Source organism: Erigeron canadensis, chromosome 1, assembly GCF_010389155.1.
Source record: "Erigeron canadensis isolate Cc75 chromosome 1, C_canadensis_v1, whole genome shotgun sequence".
NCBI lineage: Eukaryota > Viridiplantae > Streptophyta > Magnoliopsida > Asterales > Asteraceae > Erigeron > Erigeron canadensis.
Genome location: NC_057761.1, coordinates 44,169,644 through 44,194,983, shown reverse-complemented (window position 1 = coordinate 44,194,983; position 25,340 = coordinate 44,169,644). Strand labels below are relative to the sequence as shown.

Here is a 25,340-nt window from a genome sequence, read left to right as displayed (position 1 = left end):
TGATGCAAAAGGTTAATGGAGATATTTTGGATAAATAACTGATATTGTAATTTAATCATTAATGATATTTTAGTTAATTTTCTCATAACTTTTAAATAGAGGGTTGTTTTATTTGTTAAATAATATAAAAGTATAGATTAGATTTTTAGGGAATTAAAATTAAGAAATAAGGGTATTTTGGGTATAAAAAAGTGCCGAATTTCCTAAAATAAAAGAGGTAACTATGTTTTATAAGGGAGTATAGATATATCAAAGAGTTTGAATTAGTTAGCTTCTTTTTATATACTAGACAAATTTTTGCGCGTTTCGACGACGGTGATAGTGGTAGTGATATTGATAATTTAATTTCAATAGTTTAGTTTTGATAATTTAAATATACCAAATTTACATCACAGCAAATTTTATTATAATTTAATTTCAATAATGTAGTCATTTGTATTCGTTTAACGTTACATCACAACTATTTCTATTATAATTAATTATCATAATACTACCCGGGTAGTTATCCGGGTCCTTAAGCTAGTATTGATAATAAAACCAAAGTAAAACTACAATGCTTCTGAAAAAGATAAACTACTTGAGAGGACATAAAAGCAAATTCTAAATTGATCAACGCAATACACAAAGTATCCTTTAAATTACAAGACCTTACTTGTTGCAAAATGTTTTAAACAAGAACTCCATGTTCTACTCAAAGTGTTGTATTGTTGGTGCTTTCTTGGACTATGATGCATTATCAGTGTCATGACCAATGACTCATGCTCGCAACATGACATTGATGCGACCCCACCAGATGTGAACATCAAAGCTTCATATTATCTTGGATTGCATTCCGAATAAAAGGCAGCGCCACGTAACTAATAAGCATATATAACAACTGGACTAGCGCAAAGAGTAAGAATAATACATGTAATTTCCATTTACTAGTAATGAAGAAATTTTCAAGATGTGTAATATATAAATGCCAACGACAATTATTCAGACCACAACTATAGCTACTGTTATGTAATACAAGTATACAATACAATGCAGTTGATTATTTAAGCAATCCAATCTTATTAACTGAAGTCTAACAATTATCAAGAAGAAACATAGAATATTAGATAATTTGTACCCAACCATGGCGACAAATATGCAATGAACACAAACAAATTACATAAGCTCACCCCTTTAAAAATCTCACAGCTGTGACAGCAAAAATCAGTGGATGATAATGCAATTCTTGACGATGAATACTAGACAAGCTATATATAAGTAAATGACGGTATAGTCCACACTACATATAAATATAGGTCATCTGTTGTGCTTGCAAAACTTGGAAATTATTAACTCTAAAAACATCTAAATTATTGTTGCCGTTCAAAAAAAAAAAAAAAAAAACTAAAATAAGTCATTTACCGTGGCAGAGCTCACTACAAATTCTAAATACCACGTCTAATGTCTTTCATACATGGGTGTCCAATCTCCGGTGATACCAAAGAGAGGGGGGTGGGGGGTCACCTAAACAAACGCAATAACAGGTTAGAAGTACACTCAAGAAGGGTCATAGCATTAGCGTTTAACCAGGGTTTTCTGATGCATGTCATCCAGAATCCAGAAGAAACACAATTTATAAACTTGGCTCAGAATCAACTACAAGTGATAATAGAAGACAATATGGAACTAGCCTCGCAATCATGACTACAGAAGAAAAGGCTCCATTCAACAGAAACATGCATACTATAAGACCTGTTCATCGTCGGATTTACATTTGTCGGACCTGCAGGGTCTGCCTGATCTATAAAAGATGACTACATTTCAGGCAGCAGATCCCCATCAGTCGATATTACTCAACTTCCAGAAGCCGACACAAAGAGAAGTGTCACACAATGAGTAATCTTCAAATACGCAACCAGCTGCACTATCATCTTCGCGACCTGGATCTTGACCTCCTCCTCTCCCTGTATGAACAAAGAGCCAGCTTGTAAACCAAAAGGACCATAAAGTGAACATGTTTGACCATAACTAGCACCAATAACTTTTCCTTATGATTACTAGTTAGGACCTTAGAATGATGAAAGAACGGGACATCAACATACCTGGTGGTTTCAAGAGAAGAATAGTTAGAATGCCTGTGATGAGAACGCTTGCTAAGTGGAGACCTTGACACTTGTCTAGAAATGAAACATCCCATGCTAAGCCAGTGAGTTGAATAAACATTGATAAGGCATACCCACCCTTTTTATCTAATATCATTATTTTCTATTGTCTGCAAGAACTTCCCTGCTGCCTTTTGGCAAGTTTAATATAATTTACTTCACAAACTTAGATGATTGAGGTGGCAATTTCACCCCATTTACTAATGAACGGGTCAACTCGGGTTATGTTTAATTCTAACAGGTCAAATCGAGGAACAACTTGAAAAGAAACAGGTCACAGATGGATTGAAAGCCGAAGTGTACTTTTAGTGAACAACATTAAAAGATTAAAAAAACTTGGACAAAGTAGTTTTTGGTCGATTCAATTAGACATGTTTCCAACGTTACCAAACATCACTTAGTTTGATTTGTTACCGTCCAACCCACTAATTTTGCTACCACTGGTAAATGAAGGACAAAAATACCACCCACACATACATTCCTTTATTAAAGATAACCTTGATGAGTGATATGACAATAGTTATTTTACAATATTATCCAAGTCATGAGAATTGCTCTAGTTATTTTTTGAGCGAATCTACAGCCATCATCAACCTTGAATGTGTATGTGGATACTGTACATTCTGTCTCTTAATAACAACTCCCAAAAAGTAGCAAAGCCGAGAAGTTTGGTGATTCAATTGCTTGTGACACATATGAATTACAAGAAAAGCCGGCAATTTTGCCTATTGATATTACATGGGTTAATTCGGGTCATACCTTTGTCTCTAACAGTTCAAAAAGTAAATTTATGACAATTAGCTAAAATAGGTCTGAAGGTCATGCTTGTGTCTTTTACATCATATTATAAAAAAGTTAGATGAGGGGAAACTCTGATCTTACAGAAAGCGACTGGCCCTCCTCTTCGTCTACAATCACTATCTAAATTAAAAAACTTCATAGATAGTCTAAACTACATAAGTTGCGAATACAACTTGCAAAGATTATTTGATAATAGTGTATCTTGGCCTATTTCACATGCATACATTACTAAAGCTGCGATGATCAACTAGACAGCAGAAGACTAAAACAAAATAATTGTAAATAATATGTAAATATCTGGTGATTATTAACATTGTAAGCACGCATATACCTGGTTAATTTTGTACTACTCATAGAAAGATCTATGATAGAGCCTAAGATAGAAAGAATAAGACAAAAACGAGATGTTAAGTAGAAACATGATATTAGAAACATAATAAATAATTGTATAGCGTCGAAGTTAAGGTTGATAGGATATGTTCATATAACACTTAGATATACTAGTCACGGACCTTAAAATATTATGAATCACGATATTAAACTTATAATGGATTAATTAACAAAATATATAAAAAAAGTGGCAGAACCAGGTACCTTCTTGATCTGACAGGTGATGGTGATGAATGTCGTCTTTTAGAACGTCCCTTCCTGCAAGAAGAAAACTCACAAATGGGAAACCTAACATGCAACGCAAACCAGCATTGGCGGCCGAGGTGGCACTTCCAAACACGCCAAGCAAATAAAATTAGCTAAAAAGAGAGCGAGTTGAACGGATTCTTGATTGCCAACCTTTTAGAGTCATCGGAAGAGCTATCACTTGAGCCATATACATGGCCAACAGATGAGTTGTCCTTGCTGCTCCTCCCCATACCACCAGGTGACCGCGAATGGCGTCGCTTGTGCCTACTCGAGTCACCAGGTCTATACTTCGGGCGTTCAGTCTTGTCATCCTTTCCTCTATCCAGCTTTCGGCTATCTTCTTTATCATTAGATCTTCTATCTCTGTCTCTTTCTCTTTTATCATCCTTAATTTCACCCTTACTGGCCCTTTTCCCTGAATCTCGATCCTTTGCTTTTTCTTTAGCATCATTTTGATCTTCCTTCTTTGCCCTCTTAGCATGTCTATCATCGTGGACCCTACTACTCTCATCTACCTTATTATGTTTCTTGTCCTTATCACTCTTATCCTGTCCATTTCTAGCGCTGCCACCTTTAGAATCATCGAGTAATATATTCTCAGCGTTAACATCCTTGGTTACACTCGGCTTTAACTTTGAAACATCAGTGCCATCAGGTTTAATTTTCTCCCCACCAGAACTATCATTATGATTACCCAAATCCCTGTTTGGGGTCACTCCATGACATTCTTCTAGAAGCTTTTTACCATGCATGTCACCATTATCTACTTGTGAACTGCCATTTTCAGCCAAGAGTACAGGTGGCTTACTCCCATTGGAAGAGGTAAGAGACACATTCTGAACTTCTTTGTCTTCATCATCATCATCAGAAGCATAACTACCAAGTCCTAGGACATCTCCAGGTGAGCTAGAATTAGATTTCCCACTAGCATCATCATCGGTTCCTATGATTTTGGAAGGAATTATGACCTTTGCGGAAGATTTGGGAGTAATAGGTGCTGATGTTGTATCAGTTGAAGCATTAGACTTGTGCTCAACTACATACCCACAAAGAGAGAAGACAGCCAAATTATGATATTTAGATTAACTGAAGGTAATAGAAAACTTAGCAGATTGTCACAAAAATACAAAACAGATAGCAAAAGTAACAAAAAAAGGCAACCACCTTCCACATTAACATCGTCTTCATCAAGAACTTTTGTTGCAATTTCGTCAAAAAGCTCATCTGTAACCTGATCAAATGCATGCAGTTGGCTAACTTAGTACCAAGCACCAACAAGAAAGATAAATTAAATAATATTTACTTGAGTGCCCCATGGTAAGCACAAGAGCTATCTAAAATAAATGTGTGCTAAGCATGAGGCGAAGACGTATATGTATATAGAATACGTAACAGAGAAATAATTAAATCTAGATGACTAAAAAAAAGATAACATATGCTACGAAAACATATGACACTCAAATCACTATCTACCAAATTACAAGAGGTTCTTGACCACGTTTGCCCATAGGACACCAACTAACCATTCCCCAATGACCAGCCCTAAACAATGTTTTTCACCTTCATTAAGTACCATTTTATGTGTTAGGCCAAACCCAAGGACAAAATGCAATGTCCCAAGGCTTGAGCTCATGACCTTTATTCCAAATTTATCCTATCCCTAACAATATTGCAAGAGTTTTCTGATTTTGATCTACACAAATTGCTTTATTTTATATGTGGCATGTTTATTTCGGTATTTTAAAAAATATCGAGAATCATTGCAATTGTCAGCAGATGAAGTAATACTAATAATAATGAAATTGCCCCTGATACCTTCAAAAGAACTTCAGTTAAGATGCGCTTTATCTCCTTGTTAATTGCAGCAGTTTTAGCAGCTTCGACATAATCCTACATAGATAACAATGAAAAACATTGGAACACATACAATATTTATTAGGATTGTCATAAACATGATAAAGCATGCATATGCATATCAGAACCTCATCATCATCCTCATCTTCTGTGAACCTAGACGACTCCATACTTTTACCCTCTGCCTGATTTCCTTTCTTGTCCATATCTTCATCTTCAGTTGATCCAGTGTCCTGTCTGGGAACCTCTGGGGCAGAACTTCCTATGACTGCTTTTTTCTTAATTATTTCCTCTCGGAGCCAGTTCGGTACGGAAGCCTGAAAAGTCTTTCAGCCTCAGATATAGAACAGATAACAATCTAATCTTACAAAATCATTCAGTATGCTTCAATGATAACAGGGTAATAGTGGATGGGTTGAACAGGACAAATAACATGTCAAAACGTATAACTTTTAGTACTGTCAGGTTGGCAGACCTGCAGGCAGTTTTTGTTCTTATTTATTATACCTAATGCACTAGTTATAAGCTTAACTTTCTTCAGCAACACCAATTAGAAAGTTTTTATGCATTTGAATACATTGAAAACGACTTTCAGCTGTTTGACAGGTTTCCATTGTTAATCTGACCTTCATATTTCCAATTAGAGATAAAACTTAGTACCAACAGACCCACCTTTTTAGGGCGCTCAGGGAACCCATGAGTCCCATATGTGTCACCATGGAAGGCATTTGTTGCATGAAATGCATTTGAAATGGGAAAGCTTGTGTTTGCAGATGAAATAGTTTGTTGGAAGCTTGATCCAGTAACCCCGCCAAATAAAGGACCCGAGTGCATGGAAACTGGAGAAGGAACACCCACTGAAGGATCAGCCTGGAGAAATAGATGACAGTGTTTATATACATAACACATGAACACCAAAAGTGCAATTAGTGTTTATCCACGTAACACAAATTGTGTTACACAATAACACCAAAGGTCTGGATAGAATACTCAATCAGAATCAAAACCTGTGGTCCTGTAGCATGTACTGGAGGCATTGAAGAATAAGGCATTCCAGACGCAGCAGATTGTCCAAAAGAGACATGGTCATGACCATACCCCGGCCCAAAATCTAATGGCTGATTACTAAGCTCAGCGGTTGAGTCAGCTGATGAGTTGTTGAATGCATAGTGGGGTGGTTCAACAGAATTTGGTCTATCATTAGAAGATACTGATGGTTGAAATTGGTGTTGTGCAGCTGAAGCAAAAGGCATATGCGATGGTTGATAAAATCCGCCATTCGTATCGCTTGGCTCTTCTTTACCTGACATTCAAATGAGAAGTCACCCTGCTGAAGTGTTCACAGAAGTTGCAGTTTCTAAACAATCATCAATTTAACATTATTTATATTGTTCCAATCACTTCTCTTGTAGCAATACATACACTAGAAATAAAAAGTATACAAGCTACTCAAGTTCCCAAAAATAATGTAAAAGATATATAAATTCACAACATTCATTTCTCTTCTTCCTCTAGTTTCTTCCAGCAATCTTTCCTGCATAGCCAATCACTAGGAATCCTACCCCCATTTTCACAAATCAATTTTTCAATCTTCACAACCAAGCAAGGTAACTACAAAAGTTGTAAATTTCTGCATGGCCATGCAAAAAATTTGGAAAACCTTACACAAAACTGGAGAATACTGCATCTGAGGTTAAGGGAAAGAAAGAAACTAAGAGATAAAGGCCAGTGTCGCAAAGTAACATGGTAAGAGACACTCTTTTTCCAAACTCATTCAAAATTTTCCACTCTGTAATTTGTTTGACCTGGTGTGGTTAAAGCTAAAGAGAACTTATTTGAGGAAGAAAGTAAACAAGCATAATGGGCAAACCTTTTTGTTTGATACTTAATAATAAATAATAAGAGACGAGAAAGACATAAATATTTATAAATTAAATCTCATATTCTTCAAAAAATTTCTTCAGCTTGATTGTAATCGTCAATAGGACATGTCACGCACAATGGCGATACTTCCTCGCATGGAACATGATACACCTGACAGGTAACTCATTTCCTCTTGAGGCAGTGGCAAATACAGGAGATAAGTTGATGGGGAAATTAAACAAAATCAGTTCCATCACACACACACACATCAGATTTACTAAAGATGAAGGGACAGCACAAGCAGTGAAGTCCGGCAAAGAACGAATTTATTTAGATCCCAACTAGGGCTCCCTAGTGCCCAAACTCCTAAGCCCAAGTGAAACGCCCTACCCAACAATCATTGAATATTCACAATATCATCTTGACATTCACCATCCATTAATCGCATCTGAACACTAGTTTTCCCGCTCCCTCAATCCTAACTACCCTACAAACGACTTTGTATCTTTGATATCTTGCTCACAAATTCGCATCTCTTGGTTATGTGCCAGGAATTCTGGAACAAAAATCTTATGCTAAAAAACTGAAGAAAAACTATTTCTCTATCTCATGATCACATCTCTACTATATTATGCCTCATCTAGAGGTAGAACTTCTCTGATACTATACATCAATGTTCTAGCTTTCACTTTTATGATTAAGGACTACTTGAGGCGGCACTAAGCACTTTCTGAAAATGATTTAGATGTGTGCAAGTAGTGGAGGACGAGGATCCAGAAAAAAATGTTCGTAAGAGGCATAAAATTTACCGTAATTAAATTCATGAATACATCTATACACAATTCATTAACATGACATACATAAATATCAGTTCCAGAAATTCATTTCAAGAGATTAGAACTCTACTTTTAGTTTGTAAATCTATCGGAAAAGCCTCACTTATTCAATTCAAAGGTCTATGAAATGAAGCTAGCACAGGAAGCTTTCTTCTACAAAGAAGACCCTAACTTCATAGTGACCGCAGAATGCTGATTTCTTAGCAGTTATCAATTAGGGGCGGGCATTTTCTAATACTTTGTTGAAGGCACAAAAATCTGAGAGTGCATTTAGAGGGCGAGAGCCAGACAGAGCCTATTTTATACTCTTCTGATGGTATAACCAGAGTCTATGGATAAGAATCCGTAAGCAAGATATCAATAGCAGAAAGTCAAGAGGGGACTATAAAACCGTGTGAAGTCGAACACAGCTCAAAAGAATAAACCAAGTATGCTGATGAGGTTAGTAAATACAACCATCAATCCATGATGAAGGAGCGATTGTTAGGTTAAGCAGTACACTTGGCTTTGAATGGGTCCTAAAACCATTATTGGGCAGGGAGCACCAGTCCAGCAATAATAAAAAAATCCTTTTCCACGGGCCTTAAAAATCAGGGTCATGCAACCCCCCCCCCCCTTTTTTTTTGACCCTCAGCACCTTTCATGGTCCTAACAGAAAAATAAAAGGAGAATTGCCGCCGCTGGATGCAGAGAAAAAATAAGATGAAATCTAAAAAGAAACGCAGAACCGACTGATCTTTTAATCATTTAGAATGCATGTTACACCCTAGCACCAACAGATATGCAAACAGTCACCGTTCTACTAAGAAATACTTCCACAATAACAACATCAATAATACCATAGTTGTCAAAGGCAAAAGCGAACTCAAAGCGCAATGACCCCAAATGGGGCCTAGGCGAGAGGCGCAAAAAAAGCGCACGCCCGAATAAAAAAAAAGCGTAGAAGAGTATATAAAATTTCAGTGTCTCTAACAAACGATAATGAAGAAAATTTCAGCTAAGGTATATAAAATAGCAAAAGTGTCTTAATAACTTAAAGGGTTTGATATCAGTGAGTGTAACTAACTATAGACTAATGTCTATAGTATGAAAAAACTAAGGTTGTGTTCATTGTATGTGATAAACTTTCGAATTTTGTGCATTGTATGTATTCGGGTATATGTTGCAACCATATAAGCTACCACTTGTAAGTTTTTAATTGGTCGGATACATACAATGCATAGAATTTGAAAGATTATTACTACAATGAACACAAATTTAATTTTTTTTCACACTATAGACATTCGTCCAAAGTTAGTTACATTCACATATACTAAACCCTAACTTAAAAACAGAAGAAAACTTACAAAGTTAAATGAAGAATAGTATGATGAATGATGATATTGATGATAATGATATATACCAAGTGATTTTTGGAACAAAGATTTTGTTGTGATATCCCTATAATATATGTGGAACAAAGGGTTTATTTATATGGAAAAGTGTAGACAGGCGTTTCATACAGTTAGTGGGCCTTGGACCTAGGGTTCAGGCGTTAAGGTTGGGCCTTGCCCGCCTTTTGCGCCTAGACGCAATAGTCGCTCACCTTTGACAACTATGAATAATACCCAATCCCACTGGTATGGGTTGTGGGGTATGATGGAGGTAAGATGTAAACAGTCATACCCCTACCCAAGGGTAGAGAAACCGCTTCCAAAAAAGTATCCGGCTTATAATGTGTCGTGCATAGATTGTGTTTAAAGTGTTCTGCACTAATATTGTACATAAAAGAAAGATAATGATAAAAAAACCACGATATCAATAAGAATGATTTAAAAAAATGCATTCCTTTCAGGTTAAACAAAATACATATGCTTTTGCTGTCACCTCATGGTTACAGTTGTGCCAATTATAAACTCAACTACCAAAAACAACACATAGACTTGTATGGCCACAAGCTGCCATATTGATACTCTTCCTAGACTGCTCCACGTATAATAGACAATATTTGTCCCCTTTAAAGTTCAAGAAAAGAAAATGAGTGTCTTATATATAGCCATTTTAAAACGATATCGAACTTTTGTACAAATGCTATCTGGATCTTTACACAAGGCATTATAAATACAGGGAACCACCTATCAGGAATGTAAGTATTAAACCATAAGGCAATAACCTTATGGTTACACATAATTCTTAGTTCTTATCAATTTAACAAGATAAGGTGAGAGTTGAAATTATCTTGTCCATAATCCACATAGATCAATTCAGGACATATAACAGCAATGTGGATATAATGTGAGAGAAGATAAGAACTGATAAGCTAACTAGCCTATACTGACAATGTAATTCTGGAGAAGGGGATATAATTTAGAAAGCAAGTTCTATGAAGGCAGTTCTTCAAGCAAGCTTCACATGCTAAATCAAAGACATCAGTTAACTTATTACCTGCAGCAGAAGAATAACTAGAAGGTACCTCCTGCTGGTGAACTGATAAACTTGTAGGTGCAATTTCTTGATGAGGATAAGCAGCAGCTGATTCCCGCAAAGTTCCATCTCTTGCAGCATATGAAAAATGTCCATCTGAAGCATACCCAGAACTGAAAGATGATGGCTCCTGTAACTGGTTTGCAGGAGGCCTAGGTGGTGGTGCATAGGATGGATATTGTTGATAGCTTGATGGAGGAAGTGAGTGTTGCTGAAATTCTTGGTAAGAAGGATCCATATTCTGCGAATATTGATCCTGATAGATCATTTCTTCTGGTCGGTGGGGAGGCATTGCCTGTGATTGTTGATGCTGATCATCTGTTACAGCTTTAGAAGCTGCCCATGCTCTAGCCCTAGCGGCCAAATCATCTTCATTTTGGTTTCGCGCTACAATAAAGAAAAAACTTAAAAAATTGAGACTACAACCAGCAGACATTTGCTACTATGGTCACTTGATAATTATACAATTCATAAAAAATCACAAATGAATTTCAACCGCACATACAATTCATAACCATCACAACCATCATTCTCCTTTGAAACTTCCCCTTTTTTGTGGTAACTCTCATTTACAAAACCCCATAACTATCATCCTCACAACCAGTGTTATACAGAATTTGCAAAGTGTCAACTATCACACAAATTTTCTAAACTCGTGAACGTCCTTTACACTAAATTAAATAAAGACACAGTCAATTGCAATTACATTAGTTGGGCATTACAATTTAGCTTATCATTTGCAACAAATGAATGAAAACGTCACAGAAAAACATAATCACCGTGAAACTATCGTTCTCTTTCTTAAACGTCCATTCATTATTTCATTACGTAATAACGTTCGTTCAGAAAAAACAAGTTATCTTTCTCACAAAAGATGTTATGTATAATCACTAAACAGAATCAAGCTATCAACTATCAAACAACTTCCTTACATGATAATATGAAAATGAAGCAGGCTACATGATACATATAATAATAAAATTTAAAATAAAATAAAATTAATGAGGAATTATAACCTGAATAATCCCAACCTTGATGACCCCAGCCTGCATTATTCCACTCCTATAATCATCAATGATAAATATACAAAAATGTTTATACAGTTAGATACATCAAAACAGTATGTAATGGATATATATTTTACGTATATGAATTAGTGCTTACCTGATTAACAGGAGCATAATGAGGTTGTGGTGGTGGTTGAGACATATGAGGTGGTCTAGGAGGAAGCGAGTAAGAAGAGTACGGCACCGGCGGCGGAGGAGCTGCGGCGGCATACGGGGGAGGAGGAGGAGGAGGAGGTGGTTGAGCGTGGTGATCTGAGTGTTGTGGCTGTGGTGGCCACTGTGGCGGAGGAGGTGACGGCGAGTGGTACTGAAATTGACCGGAATACCACGGTCCTGGAGGTGGAAGAGCTTGTTGTTGTTGTGGTGGTGGCGGTGGTTGATGAGGATCCGAAGACGGCGGTGGTGGTCTTGCGTATCGGAAATCCATTTGACGGTAAATTAGGGTTTTTAATTTGCGTGTATTTTTTATGATATGACAGTTTTACGGATTAAGAGACGGTGATTGATGACGGTGGTTAGTTACGGAGATGAATTCATGAAACGGCGGTTGGTAACGGAAATCGGCCGGTGAGAGGCGTGGCTAACGGCGGTGAACGGAGATAACGGGAAACGAGAAACTGAGGGAGTGGCCAGTATATAGTTATATAATAAATTTTACATAAAGCCCTTACAGTTTATATAAAGTTGAATATCCTTCTTTTTAGTTCAAATATTAACAAATCCGGACCGTCTATAAGACAGGTTTTATTTAGACAAGTTGTCTACTAATACATGTATATACGGGAAAAGTGAGTATAGGGTTGTTCCCCATCTAGGGTTGTTCCCCATCTAGGGTTGTTCCCCATCTAATTAGATGGGGAACAACCCTATACTCACTTTCTCCTATATATATGTGTGTGTGTGTGTGTGTGTGTGTTTGCGTGTGTGTGTTAGGGTGCTGCAAGGCAAAATAGCGAACTGAAAAAGATATATAGGGTATCGTCATGGATAGAGATCCTTTCAATTTCAAAGACTTTATAGGTAAAGTTAAAGAAATCTTGACCATTAGATTAAAATCAAGGGTTAGAATTTCAATATGATTTTTTAATCTTAACAATTGATTTTAATGCAATGATTAAAATTCATCAACTTCACCTATAAAGTTCATTGAGGATCTCAATTCCTCATTTATAGCTTACATTGTTTGATCTAATGGAATGTGTTGAAAAAATTATGTTTTCATTGACTTTGGACATCGATAAATATATGATCGAGTGACATATATCAGGAACCCTTTGGTAAGATTGCAGCTTATGGCCAGAGCTATACAAAGAACTAAGATATGTCTGAATCAGATTAAAGGTGAATGAGATATTATATCTCAATGTTGTGTGTTTGGTGTAGAAGGTAGAATGGAAATGTATTAAAATTATCTGACATTGGTATGGGAATTACGTACTTAGTATAGGTTTGTTTATAAACACAAACCTGCAAGCCATGTTAAGCTTAGTTCTCATGTTAAGCTTAGCCAAATTGGATTAAAGGTGATTGAGACATTAAATTTCAAAATTGTGTGTTTGGGTTCTTTGTATAGCCTTGGCCATATGCTATAATCACACCAAATGGTTTTAGATGTCCAAAGTTGGTGAAAGCAAACTTTTCTCAACATGGACTTATCTAGATGGGAAATATAAGTTGATGTCAAATCACCATAAATATCCTGTAAACCTGTGATTTATTGACGATCTCATATTGATAGATGGTCATAGACTCATAGCAAAGAAGAGGGTAAACAAATTTGGATCTAAATAAAATGTTTTTAAGGAAATGCGTTTCACTTTCAATTAGACTACATACCTGATTCCATCCATAAATTGAGAAATTGAAAATTTTGTTGAAATTGTTGGTTTGGAAATTCCCCTAGCCACATTTAAAAGCCGAGTGCCATTGAGTTAACAACCTATAAAAAGGTATGTAGATACAAGGAATTGGATTAGAAAGAAAAGTCAGGAATTGGATTAGGAGGACTAAACGAACCAACCCACTTGTCCTGATCCGATTGAAGAAAGAAATCCAGATTAAAACAAAATTATTAAATTAAATTAAAACATTAGCATGGGTCTAGCTGTCAAAGCCCGTTTCCGATGAAGCTTCATTACCATCTTCGTCCCTCATAACGATTATTGGCTGCCTGAGTATCACACTTTCACGGGCTGAAAGTCGAGCATTGCATATATATTAGTATATTAATATTAACATATCATATATGTTTAGTATTTTGGTTTCCCATAATTTTTTTTTGTCATATTTCATGAATTATTTTTTTTGCTTTATTATTTCTTATTGATTTGCACGAAATTGATAATATGGCCCTTATCGACTTATCGTTAGCAGGCAATCATTTTTTGATAATCTTCTGTTTGTGCCTTCTACAGGTCCTTAGATGGCAATTAATCCCCAAATCCTTTATCTTTAGACTAATATCTGTTTGGTCCTTGTATGAAAATGATAATGAGTTTTATAAACAGATAATAAACAAAACTATATCTCATGCAGACTGCAACGAAAAATGCCAAACAGATGGAATAAGAATATAACACGCTTCAAGGAATCAACATTAGTTGTTGCAAGTACAATTTGATATTCATAACTAATCCAATATCACTTCTTGTTGGAGATTACCTTGTTTCTTAGCAATCTTTGCAACAAACTTAAGCTGCAAGTTGCAACAGGAGACCAATTGCAATCAAATAAAAAGGTAAATCTTATATTTTTGAACTATATGTCTATATATAGAGAGTACGCTAATTTTGACGCCCAAGAATCCCTAGTAGAGAATACAATCAAAACTCCCTTTTTTTTCTCCATATTTATAAATTGTATCTTCATTGCCTTCCATGATACATCTGCTCTTGTGTACAAGATTCCATAGCATGGTAATAGAATGTACATACCGAAAACTACAATTAGGATGATATGCTCAGGTTATCAACCAACTGCATCGACTTGTCTTCTGGTTAATCGTGCATACAAGCCATCTTTAAGGAGAAGTTCTTTGTGATTTCCCATCTGAATCATTAGCAAATTTGGTTTGAGTCTGTAGAGGTGGCATTTTGGCAATGTTGACTTATTTATAACTTTGGCGATTTGGGTTAGATTTACTCTTAAATAGATCAAATTGGCTAAAAGAAAAGCTGATGTTCAACCTCCTAAATTGCTTTATTTTTAAATGTTAGTATAATGTTTATGCAATAATATCTAACGGATTAACTATCCAGAAATAAATGTACCTCGATGATCTGGCCACGGTCCATGACAACTATTCTATCAGCTGCTTGTACAGTGGAGAGCCTGGGGAAAATTGTCAATTTAGCCCTTTAAACTATAAAGCAAGTAACACAAAGAGGATTTTGTTTTGTATAACCTGTGTGCAATTATTATGACAGTCCTCTTATAGTTATTTCCGGCAGCACGTAGTACACCCTACATGATAATGAATTCCATAGGCATAAATTGACGGTCCAGGCGTACTTTGAATGCATCAAACATCATAAACCATTTTTTATAAAACTGGAATATTATCGAAACAATGTGATTTTTAATCACATTCAACATGCTACTAGATATTAGATACCTTAATATTGTATTCACTCTCGGCATCCAAAGCACTAGTAGCTTCATCAAGTATCAAAATGGATGGGTCTCTGAGGATTGCCCGGGCAATTGCAATCCGCTGTTTCTGTCCTCCACTAAGCAAATCATCATCCACAATTGTTTTATAGCCCTCAGGTAAGGACGAAATGAAATCATGGGCAAACGCTTCCTTTGCTGCCCTTTCAATATCCTCTTGACTTACATCTCTTGTACATCCATACGCTATATTTGATCTGACATCCATCCGAAAGAGCCGAGGTTCCTGTTCCATATATTCAAGTAACAATTAAGGGTTTTTTAATTGGGTTATTACTTAATTAGGTACCCAATGGCCTAAAAACATCTGTAATTTGTAACGTTTCCAGCAAGTTACAGTTTTCCGTGCGTCGCCATAGATAATATGTAAACATGGTCAAACTTAACAAGAAATTAGTTGTCATGTAATCATTTTGGCCTGCATTACCCTAAAATCAAGTATTTTGGAACTCTGAATATTCTTATCAAATTATTTAAAAATGGGTTACCTACTTATGGGTGAAAATAAAGATGGCTAACCGAAACAGAGATCAACCAACATTGGTTGCCTTTTTATGCAATTAACCTAGTCTGATCACAAAAATATTCTCTTTTGGGATGTCAAGAAGGAGGACCTGTCCAACATATCCAATTCTTTCTCTAAGCCACTTGATGTCCAAATTCTTTAGAGGAGACCCGTCAATCAAGATCTACATGAGCACAGCTAAAAAACTTTAGTGTAAGATTAATGTTGCAAAATTGGCACAAAAGCTGAAATGATATATCATTAGTTCACAAGGTAAAATATCAGAAAAAAAAAAATTAAGTCACTTAAATAGACATGGGTTGATTCAGGTTAAAATTTACCTCTAACGGACCTGATACATAAACTCTAAGAAGTTGGTCAAAGACGAAGGGGTAGAACGGGTCAAAAGTGATCCAGAGCTTAATTAAACGCTTATAACCTCTTAATTCATTTATTCAAACAATTAAATTAGTATTTTAATAATCTACATTTGCAATCATGTTTAACACATTGCATTTTATAAATATATTTGAAAAGAGGATAATCTAATTTGAAGGTCAACCTGACCAATCTGTTTTTGCACGTATTATATCCCAGTGTTTAACCTGAACCCGTTTGACCCATAACCCAACCCACCCAACCCTCAGTCTTTTTTGGAAACACTACATCATTTTAGAGAGAATGGATACCTGGCCGCTTGTTGGTTCATAGAGACGAAGCAGAAGATTCACTATTGTGCTCTTCCCACTACCACTAAGACCAACCTAATGTACATTATTGCAAAGCATTTAATCATGAAGTAGTCAGAGGAAAAATAAATTAAGCAGCTGGATCCATAGACTTACTTACAAGTGCAACTACTTCATATGGATTCACAGTAATGCTTATATCTCGTAGTACATGTACCTGTTAAATTGTTACAAGCATGAACTCTTCAGATTCCCATAGTTGTTTAATACCAGTTCATTTTAAATTATAGTGGCTGAAACAATACAAATATAATTGACCAATTTGATCCATGCATAAAATTGACCATTTGACTAATTAGACAACCCAACCCTTTTGATTTTTTAATCAACCCGCCCATTTTCCCACCTCTACCTTAGCTTAGGGAGGGAGATAAGCCAATACTTGTTGAGACAAAGCTTACCGTTTCTCTCGATGAATATCTAAATGATACATTAACAAACTCAATGCAGCCCTTCAAGTCTGACAACTTTGACCCTGCCACATTTTTTACAATACACATGCTCAGTTAAAAGATATTAAGCAGTGCTTCAAGGAATTAGAGAAATTGCTTGCCTTTGGAAGTAAACTGGTGACTAGGTGCAAGATCCATCATCTGGAATACTTTTTCGCTTGCCCCAACCGATTGCATTAATGAAGATAAATTGTCACCCACAAACCATGTCGAGTAAATCAGCCATTCACTGTATAATATGAACTTTGTAAGTTGCTCAGCTGTTATATGCCCAGCCATGATAGACATTCCTCCTATCAGCACCGCAATAACCTATAAAGTTTGACATTCAAGTAAAGCATAAGTTCAATTCTAGATCCCATGTATGAAACTACTCTATGAACCATATGACATGCACGTTTAACAATGATAGCTAATCATTTTTTGATATAATTATTTCATGCAGAATATAATATAGATTCTTGAGTGCTCTTTGATCTTACTAAACAATAGATAGACCATAACCTGTGTAGAATGGTAAAGCGTGTTGAAACTGAAATTCCAAATTCCATATGCCGCACTGGTTCGCAAGCTGATATCCGCTAGTTTATCCAGCCAATTGTCGTACCTATAAATGAATATTAAATCCATCCTTAAAGCATGCACTGAGCAAATTACCTCTATTTGTATGCTTTGTACAAAATAAATTAACAAAAAAAAAAAATGGACTGAGAAAAACTTCACTTCTGATGAAAGTACAAACAAATACCAAAATGGATACCTGTTAAGTTCTTTATTCTCAGTTCCATAAACTCGAACTGTTCTCATCAAAGAAAATGTCTCTTGTGCAACCTATATAAGTAAAATCCACCATAATGGATAGTTAATTGAAGAGACCAGGTAAATGGGCAATTCTCTTTGGGAACATGATTAAATTGTTCGTAGTACTTCATTTGCAGATGCGGTGTACTCTTGTGTTAGCTTTGCTGCTTTCTTCTGGTACCTATATTAATGAACATGATTAAGAACTTAGGAATCAAAGTATGTAAGTGTTTTATTATTTGGGGTGTAAACTTTATGTCATAAGCAGATTAGATATTAAAAGCATAAAAATTTCCCTTTACTGCAAACAATCAATAACATTTTGAGACAGAAACAAGATCTTACTGCCCATATCGTAACATTATTAATGATAGAGTGGAGCATATGGCCAATGTGCATAAGCCAAGCGGCCAAGACAATACTAGCAAGTAGATCAAAGCCCCTGTCGCCTGACACAAAATACTTAAATTAGTCTACTGTGATTTAATGAAAGGAAAATCACAGACACTTTTTATTTGTTTTAAAGAACCTGAAGAAGATTGCGTAATATTAAGTTAAGATCATTCCCAATGACCCGTGACACTTGCTGACAATCTGAACCTAGCCGACTAGTCAAATCGCCAATACTTTCATTGTCAAAAAAGCTTATATCCTGCCGTAAAGGTGAAGTTATAGATCATCTTTTAATTCTCCAAAATATGAAAATAATAGCTAATGATGAACATGCTGTCCATAAAGCTTCACATAATCATCTCTAATTTCTTACAAACCTGGAGGAGAAGGGTGGAATATAATGTTTCTCTCATCCGTTTAACCTGTACGTTATTTATAGTATGTTATAAATACATTATTTTATTCTAAAGCAAAATCCAGCTAACATCATTTTTTGGCCATTGACATCACCAAACTTTATCAATGGCGAAGTTTTGGTCACAAATTTGATTTAATAGTCAAACGCATTTATAATGTAGGAATGGACAGAGGCTGCACATTATAATGCTTTCAGTACTCTGAGATGGATTGATCAAATATATATATATATATATATATGAACTCACAAGAATCATATTTGCAATGCCAAACCAGCAACCTCTTAATCCACTGGAAATCCAAATAAACAGTTATGTCAATAGTCATGAGTGTAAACAAGCTAGTAGCTTTTAGAAATACTACTATAAGCAGAATATATTAAACTAACCTCCCCTTATTGAGTTATTGGACTAATTTGTAACAATGGGGTAACATACAAGACAAAGTGACAAACGATCAAAAATATTGGAAAGTTCATAAAAACATTGTATTTTTGCTACTATGAGTTTCAAAGAAGAGGAAGATATGACCATACAAGGTTTTGACCTGCATATACCAGAAGTCACACATAGGAAAACCAACAGCTTCACATTTCCATAAAAAACTGCGGTCTTTCCACTTTGGGCTGAAAATATAGATGCCGTCAAGAAATGAGGAATGGAGATCTCTGTAAGCTGAATGATAAAAACATAGCCCTGTTAGTTGCACAGAAAGAAGAAAAAAAGAAAGAAAAAAAAAAACTTGAAGTTCGACATTGCATTTTGAAAGTGATTATCTGATACGAAATAATCAATATCACATACTTTACCACGTAAAAAAGGTAAGTAATGATAATTACACTATCCTTAAACTAACATGTAAGTGCATTTTGTTTACAATCGTAGCATCGGGAGCTAAAAGCCTAAAACCATTGCTCTAATTTGCCAAATACATATGGAAGTATGTTACTTTTATTCATAACTTTCATACTACATTACTATAATTCATAAACAACTTATGAGTCAAATAAACAAACACTCATTGTGGTGTATCGAATGCAAATTGCTAACTACTAATTACTAACTAGTTGTTCAAAAAAGAAAAAAAAAACTTATCTACTGAAAAAACGCAATAATCAGATAATTACTTGCATAATCAAAAGAGCATTACCGCGGTTAAAATAAGAGCAGAGAAAGCCGCGATGATAACCCAACGATCACTCGAAATCAATCCCCACATCCGTCTCAATGCCTTAACCAACGTCACAGGTTTCGCAATTCCTACTATCTCCACTTCATGAGAAAACTTCCACCATTTTCCACCAGGCAACACATCCAAAACCGACCGAAAAACACTCGATAACCTCCCCACATTTTCCGCACTCACTCCATCATTTACTTTCAAATCAGCATCCTTATCAGGATAACCGTTAACAGAATAACCATTAACAGAAGCAGCTTTTATCGAAGTTAAATTAACAAACCTTCCGTTATCTCCGTTATTAATTCCGTTAGTTTTCGAGTAGCGAAATTTAGTACTACTAGATTTTGCTTTGACATTGAAATCGAATTTGAATTTGTTTGATTGAATATGAAAATGATGATTTAATCTAATTAAATGATTATTATTATTGAGAATTAAAGTCATTTTTTTTTGTTACATTTAACAAAGAATTAACAGAGATTGTGATGAAATATATACATATAATTATATTTATGTACTGTATAATATAATGAAAAGAATGTTATCGGTGGTGGTGATTGAATGAATGACTGCTGGTGGATGGGGGCGACTAATCTGTTATTTGGTGACGTGGAATGAAATGAATTGAGGTGATACGGCAACGTTTTGGGAGGGGGGGATGGAATTGGAAAGTGTGGCGTGTTTGAATTGGAGAAGACGGTGTCGTTTTGGGAAAGTTAATTGTGACGTGAAATCATTACTAACCACTTGATTTTGGTTTTGACTCAAGTGCCCTTTGTGTGTAGTGTCTACTTTTGGAAAGTTTGCTAACCAGTCCTCGAAGGATTCGGTATTGTTAGAACTCGGCTTATTAGTTTATTTATGTATTTTGAGAAGACTAGATCTTGAATCAACGATCTGGCAATGATAATCAACATCAATAATATAATTATAGTTATAGTTATATATAAAAATACATAGTTATAGTCATTATATAGAATATAGAAGATGCACAAGAAGATGAAAATGAAGATGAACGGGTGACAATAAAGGTAAAAAAGATCGCAATATTATTTGTGTTTACAATTAATAGGGTTTAACCTTTATAAAATGTACATTATATAAAATAGATATAGATTTGAAAGTGATATAGTTATAATATATACTCGTAAAATATATAACCATTACTTAAGTATTCATTATGATAAAAAATATACTCGTAATACATAGCACTTCAAAAGTTATTTTTGAAAATTAACTATTCTAGAACTTAATTCCTGTACTACTTTCCAAATTTTATAGGAAATGATATCCCCACAACACAAATTAGTTATCCACAACATACGTAGATATTTTACTGCACAATGTACAACTGTGTAAAGCATTAATTGTTATGAATGGCTAATTTGTGTTGTGTGCTCTCTTTATAAGTAAAAGATCACAAACCTCAAGGACCAAAGTGTGTAATCACCTAACCGAAATATCATTCACTCTCGTTCTCAACCCGAACATCCTAATTTCTTCCCACTCATATCTCTCACACACACGCTTACGTCATTCATTTTCTCATAATCCACCGGCACCGGCATGGCGGTTATCGGAAACCTAGCACTACTACTAGACGTAACATCACCGCGAACAACCACCGTAAGTGACCGTAGTAACAACAAATCACGATTACTTCCATCAGACATCATTCTTCACTTATTCAAAAAGGATCCGATTATATATTCACCTAATAATAACAATAACAACACTCTGTACGTATCGAAAGGCGGAATCGAGTTCGAAAAGGATCCGGTAACAAATCATTACAGGAGTAATAGTAGTAGTACACGTGGACGGAAGGCGAATTCGAAAAAGTATAACGAAATGGATTACGAGAGTTCGAGTGACGAAGATAACGGTTACGGCGGCGGTGATGATGAGGATGTTACAAATAATGAGGCTGAAATTGAGAGGAAGAAGAGGTTAGCTTGGGAAAATGAGATGAGAATCAGAGTTAAGGAGATTGAGGATATGAGAGAGTTGGAGAAGAAAGCTGAGGAGTTGCAGAGCCGAGACGAAGGCGAAGGAGATGACGGTGGAGATGACGAAGAAGGAACTGAGGAGACGGAAGACGAGACGGAGGAAGAAAAGAGGATGAGAGTTAGGAGAGAGCTTGAGAAGGTGAGGTTAAGTGTGCTTATATTTTTATGATTTTTGTTATGTAATTTGATGCCTATTGCATGTGTATACAAGTAGAATTGTTAATTATGTTATTGTTTCATGTATATAATTCTGAATGTATGTGAATGTGATCACTTCTATAGGTCTAGGATAGGAGATGAAGATTATATCGTTTTGACATGTGTTAGCTCAGAATTCGATTCTAAGCACCGAAGTTTGAGTTTGTAGTGTAGAATTAGTGTTTTGTGCTCATATTTAGGTGGCTCTTAGAAGAAATAAGAGTAATAATGAAGTGTGTATTTGATAAATGTGTGGTAGAGAATGATTTCTGAATTAAAGCTCCTGGACGAAGGTAAACTCGTGTTCATAATATTTTGCATGAGTTTAGTGTTATAGTTTATTTGCCGAAGGACATCATTTCAAGGTTTGAAGTAGGAATTGAAGCTTTTTTAGTTTAAAGTAGGAATGTTGATCTTTGTTGACTCAAGTTCTGATTCTAAACCACTTGGATATATGTAGTTAGTGTTGTCTGTTATTGTTGAGGGAACACTTCAAAGAAACAAGAAGATTTGTGGAGTGTGTGATTGATAAATGTTTGATAGAGATTAATTACGCTATTGTTTTGCCTTTGTATTTGTTTATATTCTTTAAAACATGATTGAGGTTTAGGATTGAAACTGAAGCTCATTTTTTGTGAAATTTATCCTGTGTCGGCTTAGACTCTGGTCCAAAACTACCGGAATCCTAACACAATTTCAGGGATTTCCTATTTAGATAGAGGTAACTCTTAAAATAGAGGGAAATGATCAAGTGTGCATCGTTTAAATAGTCAAATTTGATTCCCTTGGCACTTGGATACTTGTCTATTTATACTGTGCTTTGTTGTGCTTATTGATTTTTATGTATTTGATGTAGTTAGCTTAAGACCATGATCTCATGGTTCAAAGAAGAAATTGAAGCTCATTTGTTATAAAATTCAACATGTGTTTATTCAGATTGTGATTGCAAACCTTGAAATTCAACATATACGTAAAATTAGATTTATTATCTATGTTAAGGTAACACACTAAAAGAAATAAGAGGAACTTTTAAGTGTGTGAATGTGTGTAATAAGTTTGTGTTAGATAATGATCTAGCAAGTTCATAACTGCTATTAAAACTACAGCATCTTATACACTTTAAAACTACAGCCCTGTTTTGCTTGTCCCTAGTTTCCGATACACAAATACTTGGTTATAGATGTGTAGTAAAGTTTTAAACTACGTTCGGTTTGTACTTATGTATTAGTTCCTTTCACTAAATAGGGTGCTGGCAAACATTTACGTGAGAATGTCATTTGTGATCCAGTTGGATGTTTGTACCTTTTTGCTGCTAATATTTGTATTTTAATGTAGTCTGATAGATTGAGAATTTGGCTGCTGGTTTAGGAAGGTGAATGGTTTCTTGAAGATTTTCAAATATGTAGGTTTATGTCTCTATTTACCGCAGCGTGTAGTACTTCAATAACACAGCAGTTTTTGTTGTGTTGGCAGGTTGCCAAGGAACAAGCAGAGAGGAGGAAAATGGCTCAACTGATGTTTGATTTGGGCCAAAAGGCTTATGGAAAGGGCACGTATGGGCGTTCCATTGAGTTCTTTGAAGGTGCTCTTACAATCATACCAAGGCCTACATTGTTTGGTGGCGAGGTTGGTTGGTTTTAGTTGATTCCTGATATCATCCATTTTGGAGTTATTTGGAATGAACTTTTTTCTATCCTGGTATTGAAATTATGTTGGTTGGTGGTATTTCCAGATACAGATATGGCTTGCTATGGCTTACGAAGCTAATAATCGCCACAAAGATTGTATTGATCTTTACCGGAAGCTAGAAACAAGTCATCCTAGTCTCAGTATTAGACGTCAGGCTAAAGACCTTCGATATATCTTGCAAGCCCCCAAGCTTAAGATATCGCAGGAAGAGATGGTTACAATTCCACTTATCGGTTCCAGCTATGATAGGTCAGTTCATATTAAAATGTTATTTTGCAAACTGCTCAGGTTAAAGTACGATAAAATCCATTAGTATATGTTGTGCTAGTCTTAATGCCCGGACGTCAACGATGTACAAATTGACTATATATTTAATTTGATTGTAGGCCCATTTTAAACAACAATCTATGATTAAATGAAATTACAAACAAAATAAAAAAGAGACTAAAGTTTTGAATAAAATAGGCGAATATGAGAAAATAAATTAAGCTAAATATACTCTATAATAATCTGTTATGATCACATTAGATAAAAAAATATACATATATAATCACGATACGGATACTTGTCAATCAAGACATGTGATACATGTCTCCTAAATAATTTCTTTTTAGTTTACATTGGTAGACGGTAGATATATACTTTAATGTAGTCAGAATGATGTTAGGAAATTTCAAATTCTAGGGTTGATTCTTGGTTGATATATGACCTCTTCAGAGAAAACATTACCTAATTCCTTCATTCGGAAATAAATGGGTCAAAATTCCCACTTCTAATGACATATACCCATGCAGCTATGCAGGAACTTGGAGTGATAAAAATAAGGACAAGGATGAAAGAATCAACAGATCCACGACCAATCAGGTCTCATCAGGCAGAGACTACCTTGGTGACTTTCTAGTATGGCGGCCGCCAGGTGACTTGGCAAATAACCAGGCCTTTTGGGCAGCTTTATTTCTGTGGGTGGCCCTGGTCGGAGCTGCCCTCTTTCTTCAGTAGACTATCTTTGGCACAGTTTGCAGGTATATATTCATTGTTGTTGGACATATTTCTATAGTATGATCATAGTTTCATTTTAATGTGTATATGAAGAAATGTCTGTAATTATCATTGTGTTGGTTTAAATATTATTCAAAGGTTATATAATCACAACCAGTTGCGCTTAAAGTACAACTGGAACTTAATAGCCTTTTGCATTTTGCTTGATATATTCATTCTGAACATCTATTATAATTGTATTTATCTAATATATTCATTTTGAACATCTGGTAGTTGATAATATAAGATTTGATTCTACGAAACATGAAGCTCCAATGAGCCGAAGATGTTACTCTTGCTGTTCATAATCTGTGTTTTTACTCCTGGAAGAAGCATGCTTCCTTTGTATGGTCTTTATATTTGATTTGATTTTGATAATGAACATTTATGGTCTATAAAAGGCTGATATTTGATGGGTTTTAAGCAAGGTGCGTCTTCTGAAGAATTGTCAATTTATCAAATAAGTGAATTCATATTTTGTCAAAGGAAAACCTCTATTGTAACAGCCTTAATATAATATACTCGTATTATCTAAGTCAGAGGCTTACATCTATGTAATTGTATACGATGAGACTAC

The 25,340-nt window shown here is 35.3% G+C and overlaps 3 protein-coding genes across 4 annotated transcripts; 1 reads left to right on the top strand and 2 right to left on the bottom strand.

The window, feature by feature from the left end:
* Window positions 1–1,528: 1,528 nt before the first annotated feature.
* Window positions 1,529–12,254, bottom strand: LOC122586148 (SH3 and multiple ankyrin repeat domains protein 1). Of its 2 annotated transcripts, XM_043758254.1 has the most exons (12): window positions 11,759–12,254; window positions 11,611–11,656; window positions 10,556–10,981; window positions 6,440–6,735; window positions 6,105–6,302; window positions 5,561–5,749; window positions 5,394–5,468; window positions 4,743–4,809; window positions 3,729–4,614; window positions 3,534–3,587; window positions 2,079–2,153; window positions 1,529–1,940 (listed from the first exon to the last, which is right to left on the bottom strand). In XM_043758254.1, exons 1-12 carry the CDS (start codon window positions 12,086–12,088, stop codon window positions 1,904–1,906), a joined length of 2,679 nt encoding a protein of 892 aa, XP_043614189.1. In that variant the 5' UTR covers window positions 12,089–12,254; the 3' UTR covers window positions 1,529–1,903. The 2 variants fall into 2 exon arrangements, with proteins under 2 accessions (XP_043614189.1, XP_043614190.1); XM_043758255.1 differs by lacking the exon at window positions 2,079–2,153.
* A 1,956-nt stretch (window positions 12,255–14,210) lies between these two features.
* LOC122582772 (ABC transporter B family member 26, chloroplastic) lies at window positions 14,211–20,495 on the bottom strand. The gene is made up of 18 exons (XM_043755209.1): window positions 19,797–20,495; window positions 19,194–19,321; window positions 18,896–18,938; window positions 18,608–18,652; window positions 18,367–18,489; window positions 18,183–18,286; window positions 17,964–18,018; window positions 17,797–17,867; window positions 17,541–17,643; window positions 17,138–17,348; window positions 16,986–17,059; window positions 16,685–16,741; window positions 16,525–16,599; window positions 15,945–16,019; window positions 15,275–15,556; window positions 15,065–15,123; window positions 14,931–14,991; window positions 14,211–14,709 (listed from the first exon to the last, which is right to left on the bottom strand). Exons 1-18 carry the CDS (start codon window positions 20,271–20,273, stop codon window positions 14,629–14,631), a joined length of 2,124 nt encoding a protein of 707 aa, XP_043611144.1. The 5' UTR covers window positions 20,274–20,495; the 3' UTR covers window positions 14,211–14,628.
* Window positions 20,496–21,279: 784 nt separating this feature from the next.
* On the top strand, window positions 21,280–24,895 carry LOC122582781. The gene is made up of 4 exons (XM_043755220.1): window positions 21,280–21,977; window positions 23,510–23,662; window positions 23,769–23,974; window positions 24,520–24,895. The coding sequence occupies exons 1-4, from the start codon at window positions 21,396–21,398 to the stop codon at window positions 24,722–24,724; spliced, it is 1,146 nt and encodes a 381-aa protein (XP_043611155.1). The 5' UTR covers window positions 21,280–21,395; the 3' UTR covers window positions 24,725–24,895.
* Window positions 24,896–25,340: the final 445 nt, after the last annotated feature.

What these genes read in the sequence shown, in the direction of transcription:
- LOC122586148 (XM_043758254.1), bottom strand. Translation starts at nt 12,088, where the DNA reads ATGGATTTCCGATACGCAAGACCACCACCGCCGTCTTCGGATCCTCAT. An exon ending in TCAAGGTTGGGATTATTCAG is followed by an intron (nt 10,982 to 11,610) that starts GTTATAATTCCT and finishes TCTTTATTGTAG; the next exon opens with CGCGAAACCAAAATGAAGAT. An exon ending in TACATGCTACAGGACCACAG is followed by an intron (nt 6,303 to 6,439) that starts GTTTTGATTCTG and finishes CTATTTCTCCAG; the next exon opens with GCTGATCCTTCAGTGGGTGT.
- LOC122582772 (XM_043755209.1), bottom strand. Translation starts at nt 20,273, where the DNA reads ATGACTTTAATTCTCAATAATAATAATCATTTAATTAGATTAAATCAT. An exon ending in ATAATGTTACGATATGGGCA is followed by an intron (nt 18,019 to 18,182) that starts GTAAGATCTTGT and finishes TCATTAATATAG; the next exon opens with GTACCAGAAGAAAGCAGCAA. An exon ending in AGAGTGAATACAATATTAAG is followed by an intron (nt 15,124 to 15,274) that starts GTATCTAATATC and finishes ATTATCATGTAG; the next exon opens with GGTGTACTACGTGCTGCCGG.
- LOC122582781 (XM_043755220.1), top strand. Translation starts at nt 21,396, where the DNA reads ATGGCGGTTATCGGAAACCTAGCACTACTACTAGACGTAACATCACCG. An exon ending in TTAGGAGAGAGCTTGAGAAG is followed by an intron (nt 21,978 to 23,509) that starts GTGAGGTTAAGT and finishes TTGTGTTGGCAG; the next exon opens with GTTGCCAAGGAACAAGCAGA. An exon ending in ATCGGTTCCAGCTATGATAG is followed by an intron (nt 23,975 to 24,519) that starts GTCAGTTCATAT and finishes ATACCCATGCAG; the next exon opens with CTATGCAGGAACTTGGAGTG.